General features: G+C 60.8%; 1 protein-coding gene across 2 annotated transcripts in view; it reads right to left on the reverse strand.

The window, feature by feature from the left end:
• Positions 1–4,676: 4,676 nt before the first annotated feature.
• Positions 4,677–20,295, reverse strand: part of CAMSAP1 (calmodulin regulated spectrin associated protein 1) — a 49,925-nt gene continuing 34,306 nt past the window's right edge. For both annotated transcript variants that reach the window (XM_090274958.1, XM_090274957.1), the window contains 12 exons: positions 19,145–19,284; positions 18,963–19,059; positions 15,631–15,808; positions 15,247–15,338; positions 14,723–14,807; positions 11,755–14,107; positions 10,805–10,941; positions 10,320–10,528; positions 10,003–10,105; positions 8,790–8,905; positions 8,212–8,330; positions 4,677–5,726 (listed from right to left, as the gene is read on the reverse strand). In XM_090274958.1, the coding sequence (XP_090131084.1) occupies positions 5,424–5,726; positions 8,212–8,330; positions 8,790–8,905; positions 10,003–10,105; positions 10,320–10,528; positions 10,805–10,941; positions 11,755–14,107; positions 14,723–14,807; positions 15,247–15,338; positions 15,631–15,808; positions 18,963–19,059; positions 19,145–19,284 (3,932 nt within the window). In that variant the 3' untranslated portion in view covers positions 4,677–5,423. The remainder of the gene's footprint in view (positions 5,727–8,211; positions 8,331–8,789; positions 8,906–10,002; positions 10,106–10,319; positions 10,529–10,804; positions 10,942–11,754; positions 14,108–14,722; positions 14,808–15,246; positions 15,339–15,630; positions 15,809–18,962; positions 19,060–19,144; positions 19,285–20,295) is intronic.

Genomic DNA, 20,295 nt, shown 5'->3' on the forward strand with positions numbered 1-20,295 from the left:
TAAACGGATGCTTTGTGCGAGCGTGAGCACGGTTGTGAGGCACCCCTCCGCGGCTGTGCGCTCTGGGCCTGGGGTGTTCCTCCCAGCTTCCCCATCGCAAGAGTCAGAAACCCCTGATCTGATACCCCCCTACCCCTGCAGGGAAGCCCCTGGCCCCAGGGAATGCTGCTGGCCTGGCTCTGCCTGGAGCAGGAGGCAAGGCCTGTGTGGTCCTGGCAGCGGGAGTCGTGGCTGGAGAGCATGGGGGGCCCCCCTGGCGAGCTGCCCAGCCCTAGAGGCCTGATAATCCCCTGGGGCGGGCACGGGACCGCCACGCTCTGCCCACAGCCGCGAGCAGTTGTGGGGCTGTTGGGGGCAGTGTGCACCTCACCAGCACCAGCCCTGCAGCCTTGCCCACAGTACCCCAAGCGGCCCAAGAGGAAGGCCCAACACAGCTCCAGGGTGGGGGTGGCTGGAGACCGCACGGGTGGTAGAGAAGCTCTGATCGAAGGCAGGGTGTGACCCAGGGGCCTGCCCCTCCTTCCAGCCTGGGAACTTCTGCCCTAATGGTGCCTGCAAGTCCCTGAGTGGTAGCACCACAGACGGGCATCAGGGAGGGGCTAAGGATTGGGGTGGGGGGACCCCAGAGCTCTTCATGGAGTGATGGGCTGTAGATGTGGGCGAGGGTGGCCTCCCAGCGGGGTGTCAGTGGCTCCTGGGGTCTCCTCTGGCCCATCACCTGCACAGGGCACCTGGCACCCCTGCCTGGTCACTGGACGGGGCCCCCCACTGGGAAGACACCACCCTGGGAAGTCACGGGACTTGAGTTCGCGGTTGACAGGTTGGGGTGGTGGGGCGCGGGTTCCCCTCCAGCGGGGACGGACGGCACCCTCCCACTGCGTGCCACGTCGGGATGAGGCAGGATGTCCAGCATAGGGGGAGGAAGTGAACACCAGGCCCTGCCAGCACCCAGAGCGGCGAAGAGAAGGCGCCCCAATGTTTCATGGTGGAAGTTCTCAACACAGTGAGAAACCTCTGCTTTCCTCGTTCCCAAATAGAAGGCTGTTTGCCCCAAACGACAGACTCGACACCATACCGGGCGACTCCTGCTTCTGTGGAAGGGCTGACGGGGAGTCAGTGGCGCCCGAGGCCCAGCGATAAGGTGCCCGTGCGCCCCACAAAGCGCTGTCAACGTGCATGAGTCCGACTGTAAACCACAGACACCCAAACTCTCGCACAAAGAGTGCACCTGAGCTGCTGGGAGGGGAGAGGACCTGGGATCCCGTGAAGGGCCGGGTAAAACCAGAGACGGTGGGCACCGAGGCGGGTAGGGCAAGGCAGTGAACAGCTGGCAGGGGCCGGGCAGAGGCCAGACTGCCCGCGCCTTTCCCCCGCCCAGCACTGAGAACACTGGTCAAAAGAGCCGCAAACAGATGGAGAACGAGGCCCCCGTGCCACGAGGGCGCTATTGGGACCGGGGAGCCCACAGCAAGGCCTTCATTCGGCCCCCACAGGACCACTGAGGCAGCACCCTCCAGTCCTGACCTCAACTTTACCCGGTGCATATCCCGACGGCCTCAAAGGTGCCTTTTCCGTTTTGGGGTTACTCACGCCTGAGTCAGGAGTCCTGAAAGCTGCACACACTGTGACGGCTGGAGATCCAGGAACCGTAGGCTTTCCTTTGAAACGGGCCAGCCGGCGCTCCTGAGGGCCAGGCACGGCCCCGCGGCCCTGCCCATGGCGCAGCATGCTGAGGTCGGAGGTCCAGGGCCTCGGCCCACCTGCCTGGGGCCTCCAAGGGCTGGCATTCCAGGCCCCCGGAGCAGCCGGCTGACCAGAACCACCTTCCTTCCCAGTGCGGTCAGCAGGAGCGCGGGAGCTCAGGGACACCTCAGGGTGGGGCCTCCAGCCTGAGCCTGCGCACCAGTGGACTGGGCCCGGCCCGGCAGCGGGTTCCCATGAGCCCACAGCACCTGTCGCTGGTCTCTTCCACCTGGGAAGGACACCGTCAGGTCTGGCCTGGCAGCCTCAGGTCTGGCCCAGAACCCGGGGCCCGCAGGGTGGCCATCCCTGTCCGTGGCGCTGAAGGGGCACCTCCCTGGAGGGGGCAGCAGGTGGAGCCCCCCAAGCCATGAACATGGCAGGTACCCCACTCTCTGTGGCACTCCTGGCCCCACCCAGCACACACTACAGGCCCAGGGAGCCCCAGGCATGGGGTGCCTTCCTCTCTGGGGGAGATGCCCATCCCAGCAGCCCTGCCTTCATGGAGGACCAGACTCACGCCACAGCTGCAAGGGCCCAGAGGCCCAGAGGCCCCGCCTCTTCTGGCAGGGATGGTCTCTCTCCCTGGTCAGTAGTTGGGGGGCTGGACCTAGCCCCTCCCTGGAAGATGCAGAGGCAGGAGGAACACATCTGCCCGTGTGGACAGGGTGCGCTGGCACCCGTACGCGACAGAGGCAGAGAAGTCCCTAGGAGCCCAGGCTGGCTCACGCGTGGGCCTGGAGAGGGGCTCTGAGGCCCAGGGGACAAGCAGGGCCACGTGGCTCAATGGGATGTGCAGCCCCAATGGCCGTCCCAGCGACCTGACCCTGGAGAGTGGTGCTCAGGTCACAGCCTTTGTCCCCAGGGGCCAGCTATGTGCAGACAGAGGCCACTGCACAAGGACACCTGGAAGGCAGGCTGCGCCCAGAGTGAAGGTGTCTTTGTTTCCACATCGATCACCAGGTGAGGAAAGAGGCCCAGAGAAGTGACCCCAGGGCCCAGTTTGTTAGCTTCTGACCATCACACGACTCTTGGCCTGGATGTCATTTTTATGGGAAACCTTGTTTTAATGGGGGACAGAGACAGGGAGAGAGGGGTAGGTGCAGCCCTGACCCCGCTTCCCAGGTGACGATGCCAGCCTTGGCCGGGACAGCGAGGCCCACGTAGCCAGTCCCGCCATGTCCGACTCGGATGCCCACGGCCGGGACTGCGCCTGTGGGGGCCACTGTACCTGCTCATCCCCCTTCCCAGGAACTGAGCGGTATCAGTCTAAAAGGCTATCCAAGTCACGTGAGCAGGGAGCTTTACTTCCGGTAAACACTTCCTTCCCCTCAAATAACTACAGTTCGAGGACAAAGTCACTGCGAAGGAACTTGAGAACCACGGCACTTTTCAATTCTGCCGAGCGAAGGACGCAGCTGGGACGCCTGATCAGACGGCCCTGCGGCATCAGCGGAGACCGCAAGTCCCGGGCCCCCGTGAGGAGCCGCCGGGGGCGCCTACGTGTACACGCATCCACGCCTGTGCGCACACGCAGCAAGGCGAGGCTCTGCACGTGCTTCGCACCACCACGGCACGTGCTCACTCAGGCGCCTTTACCTTCTGCGCCCCCCGCTGGGCCCTGGGGCATGGCCGTCACTGCGGCGTCTGCCAGCCGGTGCCCCCGTACAGAGCCCGCCCACCAGGGCCTTCAGTTGCCGGGTTTGCAGAGGCGGGGCAGGGGTTTGCCCTCACTGGGTAAGAAACGTGCTACGGGACACACACCTGTGGCTGCTTTGCAGACGTGTCTGAAACTTCTCATAGGAACGGAGGCCCGGGCCCCGGACAGCGCGCGGCAGCTGCTGCATCCGAGCCGATGGGATGGGACGCTGCCGCAGGCCCACGAGCAACGCAGGAGGCTCCGTGCGTGGACAGATGACGTCAAGAGAACCTGGGGTGGGCGGGATGGAACCCCCCAGCACTAGCCCCAAGCAGGCCGGAAGCTCACGGAAAGCGGCACCTCCTGCCGGGCTGCCCCTGCTGAGGTCCGGGCCCTCCTCGGGCTGCCTCTGCGCGGCGCCCTGGGGTCTGTCTTCATGAAAGTCAATAGGACCGTCTTACAAGAAGAAGCCGTTGTCGCCCATCTGGCATTCCAGAGGAAAAGGCAATGTCACTTACTCGTTAAAGGCTGTGCATTAACTAAAAACAGCAAGAAATCCCCTAAAGTAGCTGGGGACAATGACCAAGAAAATGAGCCACGACCACCTCACACACACGTGCTTAATAAAAAGCAAATCGATTCCTTTATTACAGTTTAGTGCTTTCTTAAAATAAATATCATAGGGTATCAAACAGACAGTGAGGAACAACGCACACCCGTGCAGAGCACGTAACAGGGTTCACGGGACGCCCAACACGCAGCACCTCCGGCCGCAGCACCGCCCGCCCGCGGGCACAGGGCAGCGCCGCCGGCCGACGCCGCGGACCCCGGGGACCCCACGTCCCCTCCCGGGCTCGTACCATCCCCCCCGCCCCGCCTCTACCTACAACTAGGAGACAGCTGCACCTGTCCGACGCCCCTCCGCTAACCTTCATTCCGTTCTGCAGTGCGAGATAGATTCAAGTAACACCCCCCGGAAAAATGTGCAAAACTAACACAAGTGACCCCAGAATCCCCCAGCAGTCGGAGCAGCGGCCGCCATGCAGGCGCCAGGGCAGGGCCACGCCGGCGCCCAGGGAATGTCTGCTCTGGAGAAGCGTGAGGCCGCGCGGCCCAGGAGAGAGCCCGCAGCAGACCGCCAGTGACCGCTGGACGGCTCTCAGTCGGCGGCCGCGGCGACCGGGGCGGACCGAGGCCCGCGCTGCTCAGGACGGACGAGTCACAACGACAGAAACGCTGGGGGGACTGCCAGCTCACGTGTATCACCTCTGAAGAGAAACATGCTGAGTGAGAAGTCTTCTACTTTACCCAAACCTGCCTTTATTCAAGCGAACAAACCGTGAGAGCGCTGCCCGAGCGTGGCGAACGCCGCCCGCCGCTCACCCCGCAGCCCCGCCCGGCCCCGCACGCTCGGGAGCGGCCCCCTCCGGGCGGTGAGCGTGCCGGCAGCAGAGGCAGCCCCGCAGATTCCAGTGCTTTCGTGAACTGCTGTTTTCAGTAAACTTTTTCTGAGCAGCAAGGAACAAGAATCATGTTCAGAAATCTTAGAATTGGATATAAACGTTGGCAGTAGACACGATCAATAAATATCATACAATTTCCCAAAAGAACGAGACCCCCAATATGAGTTTCTTTCCTGAAGACATTCAAGCGCCCTGACCGGAGCGCTGGTCCGGTCTTCCTCCCTCACGAGGTCGCGGCCATCAGTGTGAGGGGTCGGGCCGTGTGCAAAGGGGGTGAGGCGAGCGGCCAGGAAGCAAAGTCAGTCGCTTCTAATTTACACCGAAGAACTTCAAGTAAAAGGAATCCTGCTCCACGCGCACCCCTTGCCGGGCAGCCTGGGGACCGCGGCACGGCCTGGATCCGGCCATGCGTCCCTCCAGCCTGCTCCACTGGCGTCCCGTGTGCGGGGAGTCAGGGATGGTTTTCGTCTGATGTCCAGAAGTCTCTCCAAAAACAGGCTGTGACTCTGCACACTTCGTACCCAAGGGGAAGAAAGGAAGTACCGACTGCGGGCCCCTCCGCAGCCCGTGCGCGGCACGGGTCACTTGCGTGTCTGGGACTTCTTTGGCGCTGCGGGCCGCCTGGGCTGCCACAGGTGGTTGTGGATGGTGAGGGCGTCCACGCTGACGGACATGGTCTTGGCTGGGATCAGGCTGAACTGCTTCCGGTCAGAGCTGTACTTGTAGAGCTTGTCGATCATCTTCTTGGTGATGCTCTTGGGCCCCGTGCCTGTGAGCTTGTAGATCTCCTCTGTGTCGGGGTAGTAGCAGTACAGGGCCCGGAACTGGCAGCCCGCGTCGCGGAACAGGATTATGTAGTGGTTGGCGTCACACTTCTCCAGCTCCTGCATCGGGGGAGGAGGGAAGAGATGGGGGAGCCTCAGAGTGGCCCCAGGTGCCGCGCCCGCCCCGGCGAGCAGCCCCGTGGGAAGCTCACGGAAGCTACCGCAGCACCCTGCTCGGACCCCCCGGTCATCCACGCAGGGGGGCGTCAGATGCTGCTCAGGTTTTACTTACAAACGCTTTGCAAATTACGTGAAAACTCACAAGGCAAGAGGCTGACATCATCAGCCACCAGGGAAACGGAAGTCGGAACCACAGGGAGACCCTCGCCCCCACCAGACGGCTACAACTGGACAGACGGACAGTGGCACTGGAAGGGTGAGACTGGATCCTCTGCACACTGCTGGAAACGCCAGGCACCCTGCACACGGGACTCGGCCGCTCTCCCTGAGACTAAAACACGTGCCCACAGGACGTCGTACACAACGCTCAGAGCAGCGGTTCATCACAGCCAAGAAGCAGATGCAGCCCGAAAGCCACCAGCTGCACACAAACGTGCTCTGTGCTCACAGGGCACGAGTCAGCCGTGAAAAGGAGCGTAACAGGCACGGGCTCCTTCCAAGGATGTGGTCAGGGACCCGATGGGGCAGGAGGTGGGTGGGTGGCGGACAGGCCGCCGCACTGCGCGTGGACTTGGCATGACCTGTCCATAACCTGGCACCAAAGGACCATGACAGTGTGCTGTATCAAGCTCTGAACTTTGAAACATTCTTGTGTTAGTAATTGTTAAAATACGTCCCCTTTCTGCTTGAAAACATCTGGCTGAACTTTCTAAAGGGTGGGCCAGGGATCCCTGAGACCCATGCAGGGGCCCCCAAGGCCCAGGCCCTGCCGCGTGGCCTGCCCGACCGTCCCAGCGCTCAGTGCAGCTGTGGGAGCAGAGGGCCACCTGCCCTCCATGAGCTGGGAGCCAGAAGCGTTGGTAACACTGTAGAACAATAAGTCTCCTCACGATTTCTGTTTTAGAAAACAGTATTTTTCACAAATATGTGTGTTATTTTTGTCAACATACAATGGATGTGTTATTTTAAGTAAATAACCAAATATATTTTTTAAAAGATTAAGTGGACCAGAATTAACACGACATACCTCACAGCAATTGTAACTGCGCTGAAGTTGTGATAAAACACATCCAGGCCCCCTGGTCTGCTCTGGTGGCGGCCTGGCCCCTCTCCTCTGCCTCTCTTTACCCACCTACCCCCTCCTGCCTGCCCTCGGCTGGCAGCAATGGGGCCGGGAAGGAGGGGCTGGCCTGTGACCCCTCGGCCCAGAGCTGCGTCCACTCTCTTACTCAAAGCAGAGCTGGGGGCGTCTCCACTGATGGAGGCCCTGTGACCTCTGACCTAGCCCCAGCCCCCTGGGCTCCCAGGAGCTCCTCCAGCTACCTGGAGCTCTCTTCCCTATTCTGCACGGCCCTCCCTGCTCCTCCAGTGAGACCTGCGACGGCCAGTTGACCCCGCAGCTGCCCTGGGCCTTGCATTACTCTCTTCCAGGTCACTCATCACCTTCCAGCCTGTGGCCCAAGGGCCGAAGGCGGCAGCGCCGGTCTGTAAAACAGCTTTATGAGGACCGCGCGTGCACCTGTCTATGGCTGGTTTCCACACCGCAACATCAGAGCTGAGCTGGACACCTTTCCTGTGTGACCTCTGGGGGTGCACCCAGGGACCCAGCATGTCCCAGAATGCCAGAGCCCAGCTCCAAGTGATGACACTGAGTGAAGAGAGCCCCTGCTCTAGCACAGTGGGGACATCCTTGTGTCTGAGACCGAGCTCCCCGTCAGGCTCAGGGCACACAAGTCTACCTTGACCCTCTCTTCCAACTGCCTTCCGGGGCTCTCCACTTGCTAGGCCAGCAGCGTCTCTCCCATCAGGGCCCGGGTCTGACAGCGGCCATGCAGAGGGGAGAACAGCGTGGCCTTGGGGGGTAACAGTCAACCCAGCAGAACAAAGCCCACCAGCGTTTCCCCCTGAACTTCCACTTCCCAGGGGTCCAGGCAGAGCCGGATCCACTGCCAACACCGCCCCCCCCGCTCAGCCCTGGACCCCTCTCCCCCGCTCCCGTCAGCCCCTCCCGTCCCCAAGCTGACACACGTGGCCGCCCTCAGGAGCACGCAGTTCCCAATCTGCCCTGCCCGTACCCCCCTGACCCCAGCCACGCTGCCCTTGGCCAGCACAGCGTCACCAGCTTCCCACCCCCCCGCCCCCCATCCCCACTCTGGACCACAAGGCTTCTCACTGGTCCCCGGGCCCCTGGCTCCGTCCCGAGTGCAGCCCCTCCTGCGTCTCTAGGTGCAGCCTGCTTGTGCTTGAAGCCCCCCAGTCAGTGGTGGTGGCACAACGCAGAGATGAGCGCACGCACACGCAGACCCACACACACGGTGACGGGAGGTGCGTAAGTGACGAGGACGTCTGCCTTTACAAAGACCCTCCCTTACAAACGCCCCCCCCCCCCCCCCCAGCTCTCCCTGGGGGCCCACCTGACACTTGCCTCGAGGATGGAGTTCTTGTGGGGCTCGTTCACCTTCCCGGCCAGGCAGCAGTGGGACACGGCGTTGTGGATGATGGGCTTGTTGGACTTGCTGCTGGGCTCCTTGAAGAGCTTGGGGCCTGTGGGGACCAGGCCAGACGTGCAGAGTGAACACCCCAAGGCGGACTTGCGCCAAAGGAAACCAACGGTTCCCTACAGCCAGCAACGGCGCGGCTAAGTTAGGGGGGTTCGTGTCCTCTAAAAACGGGGGACCCGCTTCAAAGTTATTTGAAAGAATTCTGAGTTACAAACTTCAAATAAACTAAGGAAAAGGCTGGGTTGTTAATATATTATTTATCCCCTAACTTCAGCTTCTTTGATATAAAAATGACAAAACAAAACTGGGAAATAGTCTTTAAAGGCTAAGGTTCCAAAGCCCCAGACACACGACTCAGCCACGGAGCTGCGCAGACCGGCAGGCGCGTCAGCTGTGACCGAGGCAGCTGAGAGCCAGGCAGGCCCACTTGAGATGCAGACACGCCCGCGACCCCCCGACTCAGGCGCGTGCCCACGACCTGCACAGAGGGCAAGGCTGGCACCTGTGTACTCGGCCACTGAGGCGAGGGAGGACGCTGCGGACGCCGTCTCCCAGTCTCTGTCTGTGCTCCTGCTGGCGTTGCGGCTCAGTGTGGGCAAGGCCTCCAGTGACTCGACTCTGCGGGAGGGACAGAACGAGGACCGGGACCGTCACCACAGCTGGCCACTGGATTGCGGAATCTACCCTGAACCAGGCCAGCTGCCCCACTGGCAGGAAGGCCCATCAGCGGGGGGAGGGGATGCCAAGAGGGACAGGAGTGCTGGCTGCCCCCGGGGAGCACAGTGCAGAACCCCAGGGGGCCCGCCTCCACTGAGAAGGTCCCCTCCACAGCCTCTGGCAGGGGAGCTGGGCCATCTATACCACAGCCGCACAAGGGACCAAGCCCAACCCCAGGCTGGCCTCGGCGACTCTCCATCCGAGCCCTGGCAGGCCCGAGCAGTGTCCTGCGGGGCAGTCTGCCCTGACCACAGCCGGTGTCCCTGGTGGCACAGCGGAACAGAACTGCCCACTGAGGGAAGCAGGCAGGGCTGGAGCCCAGCCTAGGCCACCGACCGCCAGGATGAGAGTCCCACCAGAACCGAGTCCCTGAGAGGCAGCCTCCACAGAGCTCAGGCCATGAGGGACCACTGGGCATGTGAGGGGGGACACTGAGGCTGTGACCACAGGTGCACACACAATGGAGGACGGGTTGGGGGGGGCACCAGCACCTTCCTCCAGATCTCTCGTCAATCAGGGGCACTCAGGAAGGACCAGCCTCTGTTGCCCCAGGGCCACTCGCAGGCGGCACTGAGAAGGGTGCTGGGGCGGTTCCCACCCAAAATGCTCTGTCTGACCTGCACATGGGGAGCCACGCTGAGGGGCAGCCAACAGGTAAGCAGCCTGTATGTGTCAAAGTGTCACGGTCAAGAAAGACCAAGGAGACTGTGGAACTGCCCTGGCACACATGGGCCTCACGAGGCCACTGCCCCACAGCTGAGGACGCCTGAGCGTGGGCATGGAGCCAATGGCGAGGCTGGCTCGTCCCACTCACAAGGAACTCACGCCGAGTATTTAAGGACAGAGCACAGCGTCTCCAACTCAGGAGCAAGGAGGCAGGCAGACGCACGCTGGGCAGGGGGGCAGGGGGAATGGCAATGGGGTGACCGTTGCAGGACATGTCCAACCACGAGCCCACCCCCTGGGGCCCAGCACTGCCTCCCACACCGTGTCCTTACCGCTGGGCAGGTGTGCCCCCCGAATGAACGCTCTCGGGCTCGGTCGTCGCTGCGGAGGCCAAGGACAGGCTGGAGCCCGACTGGGCCCGGCTCAGGTTATCCGCTGCCAGAGACAAAGAAGCGCTCTCGTGAGACATGTCCTTGTCCCCTGCCACGTCCACACAACAGAGAGAACCAGGGACCGGCTGCTGCCTGGGGGACACCCCGGGCTGCACAGCCCCATCTCCCGCCCTGGGGAAGCCACCTGCTCGTGTGCAGGGCAGCGTCCCGCTGGCAGAGGGGCCCACGCCGCCACCCGCACCACAGGGCCTACTTACGCGTAGAGGGGCACCTGGCCCCCGTGTCACCGCGTGGCTCCTCCCGGTGCACTGACTTGGGCCGGGGCTTCCTCGTCTTCGTCCTGGAGTTGCCCAGGCCCTGCTCCTCGAGAATCTGCTGCTGCTTCCTCCGCAAGTACTCCTGCTTGATGAGCTCCCGGCGCGCCTTCTCCTCCTCCTTCCGGATCCGGTCCTCCTCGGCTTTCCGCCTGAGAGCACGATGAGACGGTCCTGGTTAGAGGGACTCGCCTCCCACAGGACCCAGCCCTGTTGCACAGCCACAGCCACGCCCAGTGGAACACGTCTCCCGGCGCCTGAGGACAGGATCAACGCAGACGCCTCCCACGGCCGGGGGGTGGGGGGGATTCAGGGGACGACCCCCAGGAAGTGCATAGGCCCAAGTGGGAGGAAGAGGACGTGGCACGAAGCTGCTCACACACAGATGCTGTGAGCCCGTCCCCACCCCCTCCACGGAGCCAGGTTACCGGGCCTCGTCTCTCTTGAGTTCCACTTCCGCCTCTAGCTGCTGCTTCCGCACGCGGGCCTCCTCGGCCTTGCGCTGCTGCTTCAGGAGGAAGGCCGCCCGCTTCTTGGCCAGCTCGTCCTCCGCCTTCTGTTCATCCTGCAGGACAGACACCGTGTACGATGCAGGGCCAGCCTGGGGGCACGCACGCACCGCCTCGCCCTGGCTGCGGCTGCGGCACAGGCCGGGGACGGGCTTACTCTCTAGCTCGAGGACCAGCCCGTCTTTACGAGGCCACGATGCAGATGGGAAAGACGCCACCCACCCAAAAAGGTCTCGTGAAGCTGTCAATTCCCAAAGGCCCACACGGCATTCAGTCTGCGTTAAAAACGCACATGTTTCCACAGAAGCCCTGCCCAGCTGTCCCCCGACAGCCCAGCACCGAGTAGGGCGAGCACCCTCTGCTAAGGAGCGTCTCACGGCTCAGCGGTCTGCCCGCCTTCAAAACGGCCTGGAGGGACGGGCACGCTAGTAAAACACACAAGAGGTTCTCACAACTCCCTTTTCTCCTCTCCTGAGAAAACAACAGGCCAGGCACGGAGAACACACGCATGCTCTCCAGGTTCGTCGGCCGTCAGCCTCCCCACGGGGCAGCAGCCTCGGCTTCCCCGGCTGCCGTGGAGCCTGAAGAGCAGGCTGCTTTCATTTCAGAGCAGCTGGGAAACCTTCCCAACACGTGACAGCTGCACGAAGCCCGCGTCTTGGCCCAAAGACCAGGCTTTGCGGGCACATGCTCAGCCGGCAGTGCTGGCTGTGCTGCTGCAGGCAGAGTGGAGTCCCAGTGACAGACCAGGGCCCCAAACTGCACCTTTACTCCCTGGCCCCGCGCAGACAGGTCTGCGGGCCCCACCCTCGTGACTAAGACAGTGACAACACGTGGCCACACCGGACACGGTGCCGCCAGCCATTTACCTTGAAGAAGAAGCCGACCCCTGACTTCTGGTCGCCCTCACTGCCAGGATCCACCATGCGCTCGGGACCCTCTGTCTGTCCATCCTCGTCGGGGGCCTTCAGGTCGGACAGGTCCACCTCAATGAGGCTGGCCTTGCTCCTCAGGGGCCCGTCCACGGGGACATCCTCCCTCCCCGAGACAGCCGGGGCGCTGAGCCCCGACTCCTTCAGGCCGGCGTCCAGCCCTGCTCTGAGGCTCGCCTGCTCAGAAAGGACGTTGGCATCTCTGGGCGAGGACAGGCCCAATGCCCGCTGGTTGTTTTCATCGTGGAGACGGTAGCTGCCGAAGAAGCACTTCTCGTGGGGGTCACCCCCAGGGTCTGCAGCGCTGTCCCAGCCTGGGTCAGAGGGCGTCCGAGGTGGGAAGGGCCGTCCGAGCGGGAGGGCCTCCGTGCTGGGCGTCGGGGTCTTGCTGCGGGGGCCCTGCTGCCTGTCCTTTGCAACTTTCAGCTCAGCTGGCCTTCCCGACCGGGAGTTCCGACCCTGCCCGAGACGGGGAGGCCTGCGGTGGCCCGGCGCTGCAGCTGGGGAGAGCGGCCCCACGAGGGGGACGGACGCCTGGGCCTTCGCGTCCTGGGAGCTGCTCCTGGGGCCCGTGGCCGGTGCTGCGGGGGACTTCAGGAGCAGCTGCTCCTGCTGCTGGGAGATCTTCAGGATGGCCTGCTGCAGCGTGCTGATGGTCTCGTTGAGCTTCTCGATGGAGAGGTCGCACTCGCCCACGTCAGCCATGTCTCCAGCGTCGCCCAGGACAGCAGACAGCGCCTTGCCCTTCTCCAGCTCCAGCAGGGTGGCAGGGTCCTTTTGTGTGAGCTGTGGAAGGAAAGCCAAGCTCTCTCTGTCCACACCCTGACCCTCGCCGAGACCATCCCTGCCCAGGTCCCTGACCAGGAACACGTCTGTCCTAGACACAGCCCCAGAGCAGTCCTCCCCGTTCTGCTGAGAGCACTCCCGAGCCACGTGCTCCGGCTTCAGTGGCTGCGGGACGGCCTCGGCCTTGCCCTTCTTGACGACATGCAGGAAGGCCGCCTTCCCCAGCTTCAGGCGCTGCCGGGCGGAGAGCGCCTCCATCTTCTTCTTCTGGGCCTCGATGGCCCTCCGCTTCTCCTCCAGCTGCATGTGCAGCTGCACCAGCTCGGAGGCCAGCAGGATGGCGTGGTCTCTGCCCTGCCTGCCCGGGCTCTGCTCCCTCCTCTGCTTCCACGTGGTCAGCGGCGCAGGGCAGCTCTCTGAGGCGTCGGGCGTGGTCTTCTGGGAGCTGCTGGTGCTGGACTTGGTCTCACAGCTGTTGAGCCTCTGTAGCTTCCTTTCCGCGAAGCTGGTCATCTTCACACTCCCACTCGCCACGGAGACGCTGCTGACCTGGGAGAAGGTGCTGAGGCAAGGGCTGGAGCGGCCACTGGCATCATCTTTGTCCTCGTGCTCCTTCACCTTCATGTCCTCCTGCAGCTTGGCCGATTCCTCCTCGCCCACGTACTTCGCCATCAGCACGGCGTGGTCCTCGCCGATGAACTCATGCTCGGCCTCCTCCAGGTCTGCAACGTCCGAGTCGGAGTCCTGCCTCAGGACAGTCCAAGGCTCCGGGTCGTGGGCGCAGGGACTTCTTGCAGAGCCAGCAGAGAGCCTGCCCTCCATGCCCTCGTCGGCTCTGGCCACGTGAAGAAAGAAGCCGTCGGCAGCCTGTCCCTGAGAAAACGGATCAAAGCCACTGCTGGACAGAGGCCCACCACGGGCTTCCCTGGCCTGTGGCCCTGCCTCAGGGCGCAGTTCTGAGGAGGAGATGGGGGTAAAAGTCCTATTCAGGTCCCGACTGGCATGACTGCCGGGTGTCTTCCTCCGCCCCAGAGGCAGGTGGCCCTCGCCCAGCCTCCTGGCTGTGCAGCCTCTCGGCCGCCCTTCCCCACGCTCATCCTCCTTGGCAACCACCTGCTTCTCCTTGGCGGGCCGCAGGACGGCCGGCATCAGCGGCTCCAAGAAGAAGCCGTCAGGCTCACTCTCTGAAGTGCCGTCCAGTCTCTGGGGAGACCTGGCACCTGCCATTGGGCCCTGGTCACCGCCATGGGGAGCCCCGTCCGTTCTGATGACGGCCACGAGCTCCTCGTCCTCATCCTCAATGTCGACGTTGTTCAGGAGGCTCCTCCCATTGGCCCTCGGGGCGGAGGGGTGCGGCTGGTTCTGTGGGGTCAGGGTGAGGACATTGGACGCCAAGCTGTCCTTGCTGATGGAGCGGGCCAAGCTGATGCTGTCGCCAGAGCCGGGGTCTGCGTCACAGCTCGCACCGTGATGGAGAGCAAAGGGCGCTGGCTGGGACACGGGCCTGCAAGGCAGGGAAGAAGCCCATGGGACACGCCGCCACCACACCAGCGGCGACCCCCGCCGGGAGTGATGGCAGCACCAGTTATTAAAAGAGAGCACAGCACAGGTTTTCCCTGGGAGACGGTCCCTCTCCTGACGGGACGGACCACAGTTTCATTTCTCCCACACAGGGCTCCCTGGATCCCTTCACACCCTTAAAAACTACAGAGGACCCCAAAGAGCTTCTGCTTATCATGTTTATTGTTATCAGTCAATGTCTGTTGTCCTAGAAGTTACGGCGGGAAGCTCTGAGTGCGTCAGAAGTGGCGATACAAATCCCCTTCACATGGAAAACAACTACATTTCCTAAAACCGAAGTTAACCCTGTGAGGAGCTGCAGGACCTCACATGCCTGCAAGTCTCAGCGCTGCCCGCTGGGCCCTCACCCCTGCTTCTGACCCCATCAGCTCTGACCCCACCGGCGTGCCGCCCGCGCTCTCGGGTAGCAGCAGCTGCAGGGAACATCCTGGAGCTGGGCTGCCCCGTGGACGCCCGGAGCCCCAGGCCACGGCAAGAGACCCCGCTGTTAGTCTAGGGAGCGATCACACAGAAAGTAACCCGAAAGGAGACAGCTCACCTGTTGTTTCTTTCTGGCCATGCTATGGCTGCTCCCCGTGGCTGCCCATCCACTCGGGTCAAGGAACTGGACCGGTGTCGCTGGTCTGCAGGGCGGAAGAAGCCGTCAGTGCGCTCAGTGGTAAGGAACAGTTCTCTGCCGTCTGAAACTTTTGGCACAAGAACCAGCCCCGCTGCTCAGGGAAAGCAGAGCCGCAACAATGCAGCCCGTCAGCGTCAGCGGTACCTGGTGTGCACCTCAGGGGCCATCAGTCCGAATCGCAAAGTAATCAGAGCTTTCAGGGAGCATGAGTATAAGTTCTTGCTTAAGCACAACACGGAAACTTTCTGTATGCTTTGCACGACTCATTAGATTTAATGGTGTTTCCACGACAAAGACAATAAACTCTAAGGCACATCAATACAAATGGAATCCATTGTGCTGCGGCCATCATTGACACTCTCATCTATAGTAGGAGTGCCTCACTCTGAGGGCCGTCGCTGTCGTAAACAGCTGCAAGAAGAGAAGAGGGAAGGGATTCTTACCTGGGGGGTCCTCTCCCTGCACCGTCTTCTGCTGTTTTTGTCTCAGGGGCAGCAAGGGATGCGATGGGCTGAAGGAAGAAGTCCCTTTCCCCCTAAATTGAGGGAAAGGAGCCAGAGAGAAACACCACTGCTTTAGCAACCTTCAAGTTCAAAAGCAAATGCAAAAGAAACTACAGAGGCCGTCACGAGTTCACACAGTCTATGAGAAATTCACTGATTCTGAGAAAAATTTATTATTTAAAAAAAAAGAAGAAGAACCAAAGAGTACCAAAGACTTCACACTTGATATAAATAACCCAAAACTGCAACCAAGGGACATCCTGACCTCTGGATGCAGATAAAACGAGTGGACAGTAACTCAACTCCGAACGCAGATGGACTTACAGATGCTCAGGCTCCTCGGGGTGCGGGGGGTACCTATGGCCACCCTCGGCCGGCAGCAGGGCGGGGGGCTGCAGCTCAGCCGGGCTTGCTGCCGCGGGGCTGCTCAGGAAGCTGCGCTTGGTGGCATTGGAGATCGGAACAGGGGGCCGGCTGCTTTTTTGGTGTGACACTGTTTTCGCTGTGGAAATAGAAATTTTATAGCAATATTCATATTATTTATGGTTCCTTACAATAGCAAGAAGCATCCAAAAACATCCTGCAACTTTTGTTTTTTAGATTTTATTTATTTACTTTTAGACAAAGGGGAAGGGAGAAAGAGAAGGAGAGAAACATCCGTGTGTGGTTGCCTCTCGCTCACCCCCAACCAGGGACGTGGCCCCACAACCCAGGCCTGGGCCCTGACTGGGAATCAAACTGGCGACCCTTCAGTTCACAGGCTGGCGCTCAACTCACTGAGCCACACCAGCCAGGGCAGCCCTGCAACTTTTCTAAGCACCAAAAATAAGCCCACTTTTACTTGAAACGAAGCTTCTCCAAAAACACTGGTTTCAGTCCCATCGAGGTATCCTGCAGTGACAGTGGCTACTACTGTGAACACTGTGTCCAAATTTAAAATAGAGACACAAGTCAGAACATGAAGCGGGGAAACCAGCCCCAGTGTCTCTGACCACCAAGCAGCAGTCCCCAGCGTGTGGCCCCGCCACTCAGTGGCCACGTCAGCTCCGGAGCTGACCAGGAGCCCTGTCTCCCAAGTGCCTCCCTGAGTGCTGGCCCGACAGTGGTGCCAGGGCCAGTCCAGAGTGGCAGGAGCTGGACTCGGGGGCTGGACCCTCCCTGGCTGGCTGGAGCCCAGACAGCCCTGGCATGGGTGGCGGTCCACCAGGGTGGCTGGCAGGGGTCACAGAAGCCGAGGTGATGTGAACGTGGGTGGCTGCCTGAGCCCACTGGAGGGTGAGGAGACAGCAACAGGTGGCCAAGAACTGCACAAGGCCCGTGACACGGAGCTGCGCTCTGCTACAGCCCTGCACAGTGAACAGGGCAGCCGGTTCCCAGAAGGCTTCCGTGGGACCCTGACACATGGGACAGGACTTCTCGGTCTGGAGAACCAGAATTCCCAGACTCCCTAGAGCTCTGAGCATCTGCACAAGAAGGCGCCCCTCCCGGTGAAGAACCAGCAACACCCTACACCTCTGCCCTGCGCTTGGAGACCTGCCAGGGCCTCTGATAGATGGCATGTGGCCCTGCAAAACCTGCTCCCCAACCCTCCTCCAGCCACCAGGCTTACCAGCACGGGCTGGGCCGGACAGGGAAGAGGAGGCCACACGGGGGAGCCAGCAGGGCCAGGAAGCAGCCAAGGCGGGCCCACATCAGGGGGAGGGCGATTTGGGAGGCCGCCCAAGACACGCGTGCAGCAGCAAGCTGGTGAGCGGCGTGTGCGGACCATCGCGCAGCCCACACCGAGCGGCAGCAGTGACCAGGCCTGCCGTGCACTACAGAAGGCCGAGGCGGCCAGGATGCCCTGTGCCCTGAGGCTCAGCAGGCAAGGAGAGGTCACCAATAAGATGCTGCCAGTAGGGCAGCCTCGCTCCTGCCTGTGCTCCCTTCTACCGGCCCTGCCGCCTGCACACCCACCCACCCACCCACCCACTGTGCCCAAAACCACACTCATCCTCCGGGTGCAGCACACAGCCCAGTGCCCTGCAGGTAACCACGCAGCGTCCGCAGGGTTCTTGGCGGCACGGCCAGCGCCCACCCCACAGCACCCTGCACCCGCTCCTGCGCAACAGCCGGCTGCTGAGAGCGCCCGGGAGGGAGGGCGGCAGAGGCTCCGTCCCGGGAAAGCACGAGCCCGCGGCGCGGTGAGCAGGTGTGGAGGACGACCTCCCGCAACCCCGGGTGGTGCTGGGAGAAGCTGGGCCGGGAGGCAGAACAGGCTGCTGGCCCTTCCAGCGAGGGGCGACACCAAGGTGCCCAAGCTGGGGACGGGTGGAGGGACGTGCCCCTGGCACAGCCTGAGCTCAGCTCTGCTCAGTGGTCCCCCCACAGCCTGGTGGGGTCGCAAATGCCTTTTGCCGGGACGACTGAGGAGAGGAGCACCATTCTGTGGCCAAGCGGGCATGTGGAACCCCACTTCTGTGAAGTGTGTGGTCAAGGGCCAGCCTTCTGCTCCTGTTTCTACTGGCTGCTCCTTCACTCACTGCTGGGAGGGGGCTTTCTACACACCCCAGGGGCCCGTTATTACTGGCTGGAACAGCTGACTTAGTTTTTACTGTTTTTATCATCTTTTAATGGAAAAAAAAGGCTTAATTTAATGTGGCTGAATCACCCCTTTTTTCCTTTGTGGCTAATATTTGGGTATTTATAAGAAGTCACAAGGACACAAACACACTCTCCCAGGTGACCTCCTAGAAGCTTTATATGAGGGAAGACCCGAAAGAAAACCTGGAATTTATAATGAAAAGTTGTGTATTTATTCTTACACATTTAAACTTCGGTCACCTTCCTCTTACCTTGCACTCACTGTAACACACCTAGAGAGATGCTTTTCCCACGGCTCAAAACAGTTTTGAACTCGATACGGATGCCTTTTAGAGCCCCTGCCGTTTTCTGTCTCACCTCTTCCATATCAGCAAAACGTTTCCCTCTGAGGACTTTTCTCACCCATGGAAACACAAAAGTCACTAGGGACGAGAGCAGGTGAATAAGGAGGGTGGGGCACGAGGGTCACGCTGTTGTGGGTCAAACAACCGCTGCACACTCAGCAGTGTGGGCAGGTGCACTTGTAAATCACCCATCATGAAAGGGGCAGGTGCGTTCAGTCTCCAAAAAAATCCACTGAAGCTGAGCACAGCCTCTCACAACAACGCCAACTGTGCACCGACGCAGACGGGGTCCGGGGACACTCACCTAGCGGGGGAGCCTGTACTGCAAAGGGCCTGCCCTCCACAAGATAATTCTAGGTTTTCTGGGGGTCCCCCCTCATAGAGTCTCAAGGCTGACAGGTGATCTTACTCTGGTGAACAGGGGCAAACGTGAGACCGTGGGGGGGGGGGGGCAGCAGACTCCGCACAGCCGCAGCCCCCACCAAGGACGTGCGTCAGAGCCCTGTGGCCCCTCGGCTCTGGCTCCGGGACAAGGACAGTCCCGCCCGAGGACCATGCAGGAGGGCCCCGGAAAGGCAGTGAAGACAGGGCAAAGACCTGGACTCCCCAGAGAGACCATTTACACTCCAGCACCACTGTTGTAGAAGCCGTTAGGGAGCATTAGGGACGCCTTCTGAGCCCTGAAAATGTCTCGGCGCAAACGGCTGTCAACGGACCAGTCGTACTCACCGTCTTTCAGTTCCTGGACATCCCTGGGTTGAACAAAATCTGGCCTGACGTTCTCAAACCACCAGAAGAGCTCGGCTATAAAAACCATAACGTTCGGCTACAAGAAGAAACATAAACCAAGGACACGATAAGCAGCTTACTCACACGTGGTTTTAAGGACGAGATTCAGTAACTCACCGTACCTTCAACACTAAGGGAGCGTACAGCATGTCCTCCAGGGTGAGGTAAAAGCACCTGTTCAGGTACTCATTTGAGAACTCCCGCAGAAGCCGGATATTATACAGGCTGTCGGCCATTGACGTCACCTCCTTCAAGCAGATATCTAACAATTGAAAAGAAAACCGTCCTTCACGATGAAGGGATTCGGACTGAAAAGTGCGTACATATAAAAAAGTCCCAAACTGCAAGACATTTTCAACGCAGGCAGTGGTGACAGTTAAAAGGTTACAACACTAAGAGATTTAAACGTCACAGCATTACAAGTACCACCAACTACAGGAAGAACACTCAACATAAAGACCTGAGAAACGTCCAGGATCTGACTTGAACTGTTAACATGTAAAAAGCATAACAGAAATTACTTAAGGTTTTAAAACTAGGCTTCCAAATCGGGCAGTAACAACCGCCCTTCAGTTTCTAAAGGGACATGATCAAGCTGGCCAACGATTAACCGTCGGGAACCTCTGCACAAGCTGCCCCTGTGATGGGGGTGGGCAGCAAAAATGAGCACTGCCAGGCTGGCCCACGAGATGACACAGCAACAACTAACCCCACAACCCAGCAGGCTGTGCGGGGCAGGAGGCTCCCTTGTGGGACAGGTGGGGGACCGTGGGCTCGCAGCCTCTGGGGCGGGACCACTGTCTGTTCTGACTGCTCCACAGGCTGCCAGGCCCGCCATCAGCCAGTCCCAGCACAGGGACCTCAGGGGCCACAAAACCGCCTCGCTCATGCATCCCTGGAGCATGAGTGGGGGATTCTCGGACAAGAACCGCTCAAGACGAAACCAGAAGTAGCTGCACTGATGACTTAAGTTAATTCTGCCTGTAGAGATGAGCAGATAGGGGACAAGCCCCTAAGGAGTCGTTTTCAAGGGACTGGAAGTGGACACTAGTTAGATTCAAGGTGGCCTGACCCACATGGCTTCTGTCCTAGACGACACCCCAGCACCAGGGGTCCTCAGAGACACCGGTGGAAGCTGAGTAACTCTGCATGTTTCCACTGCTGAGAGACAGCTTTTTTAACTTATGATCATGAAACATTACAAATATACAGCTCCGCCCCCCAGGTACCTTGTACCCAAATGGAACAAACATGACCATCGCCGAATCCGATT

The sequence above is a fragment of the Furipterus horrens genome, unplaced genomic scaffold, assembly GCF_987537825.1.
Source record: "Furipterus horrens unplaced genomic scaffold, mFurHor1.1.pri manual_scaffold_4, whole genome shotgun sequence".
Lineage (NCBI taxonomy): Eukaryota > Metazoa > Chordata > Mammalia > Chiroptera > Furipteridae > Furipterus > Furipterus horrens.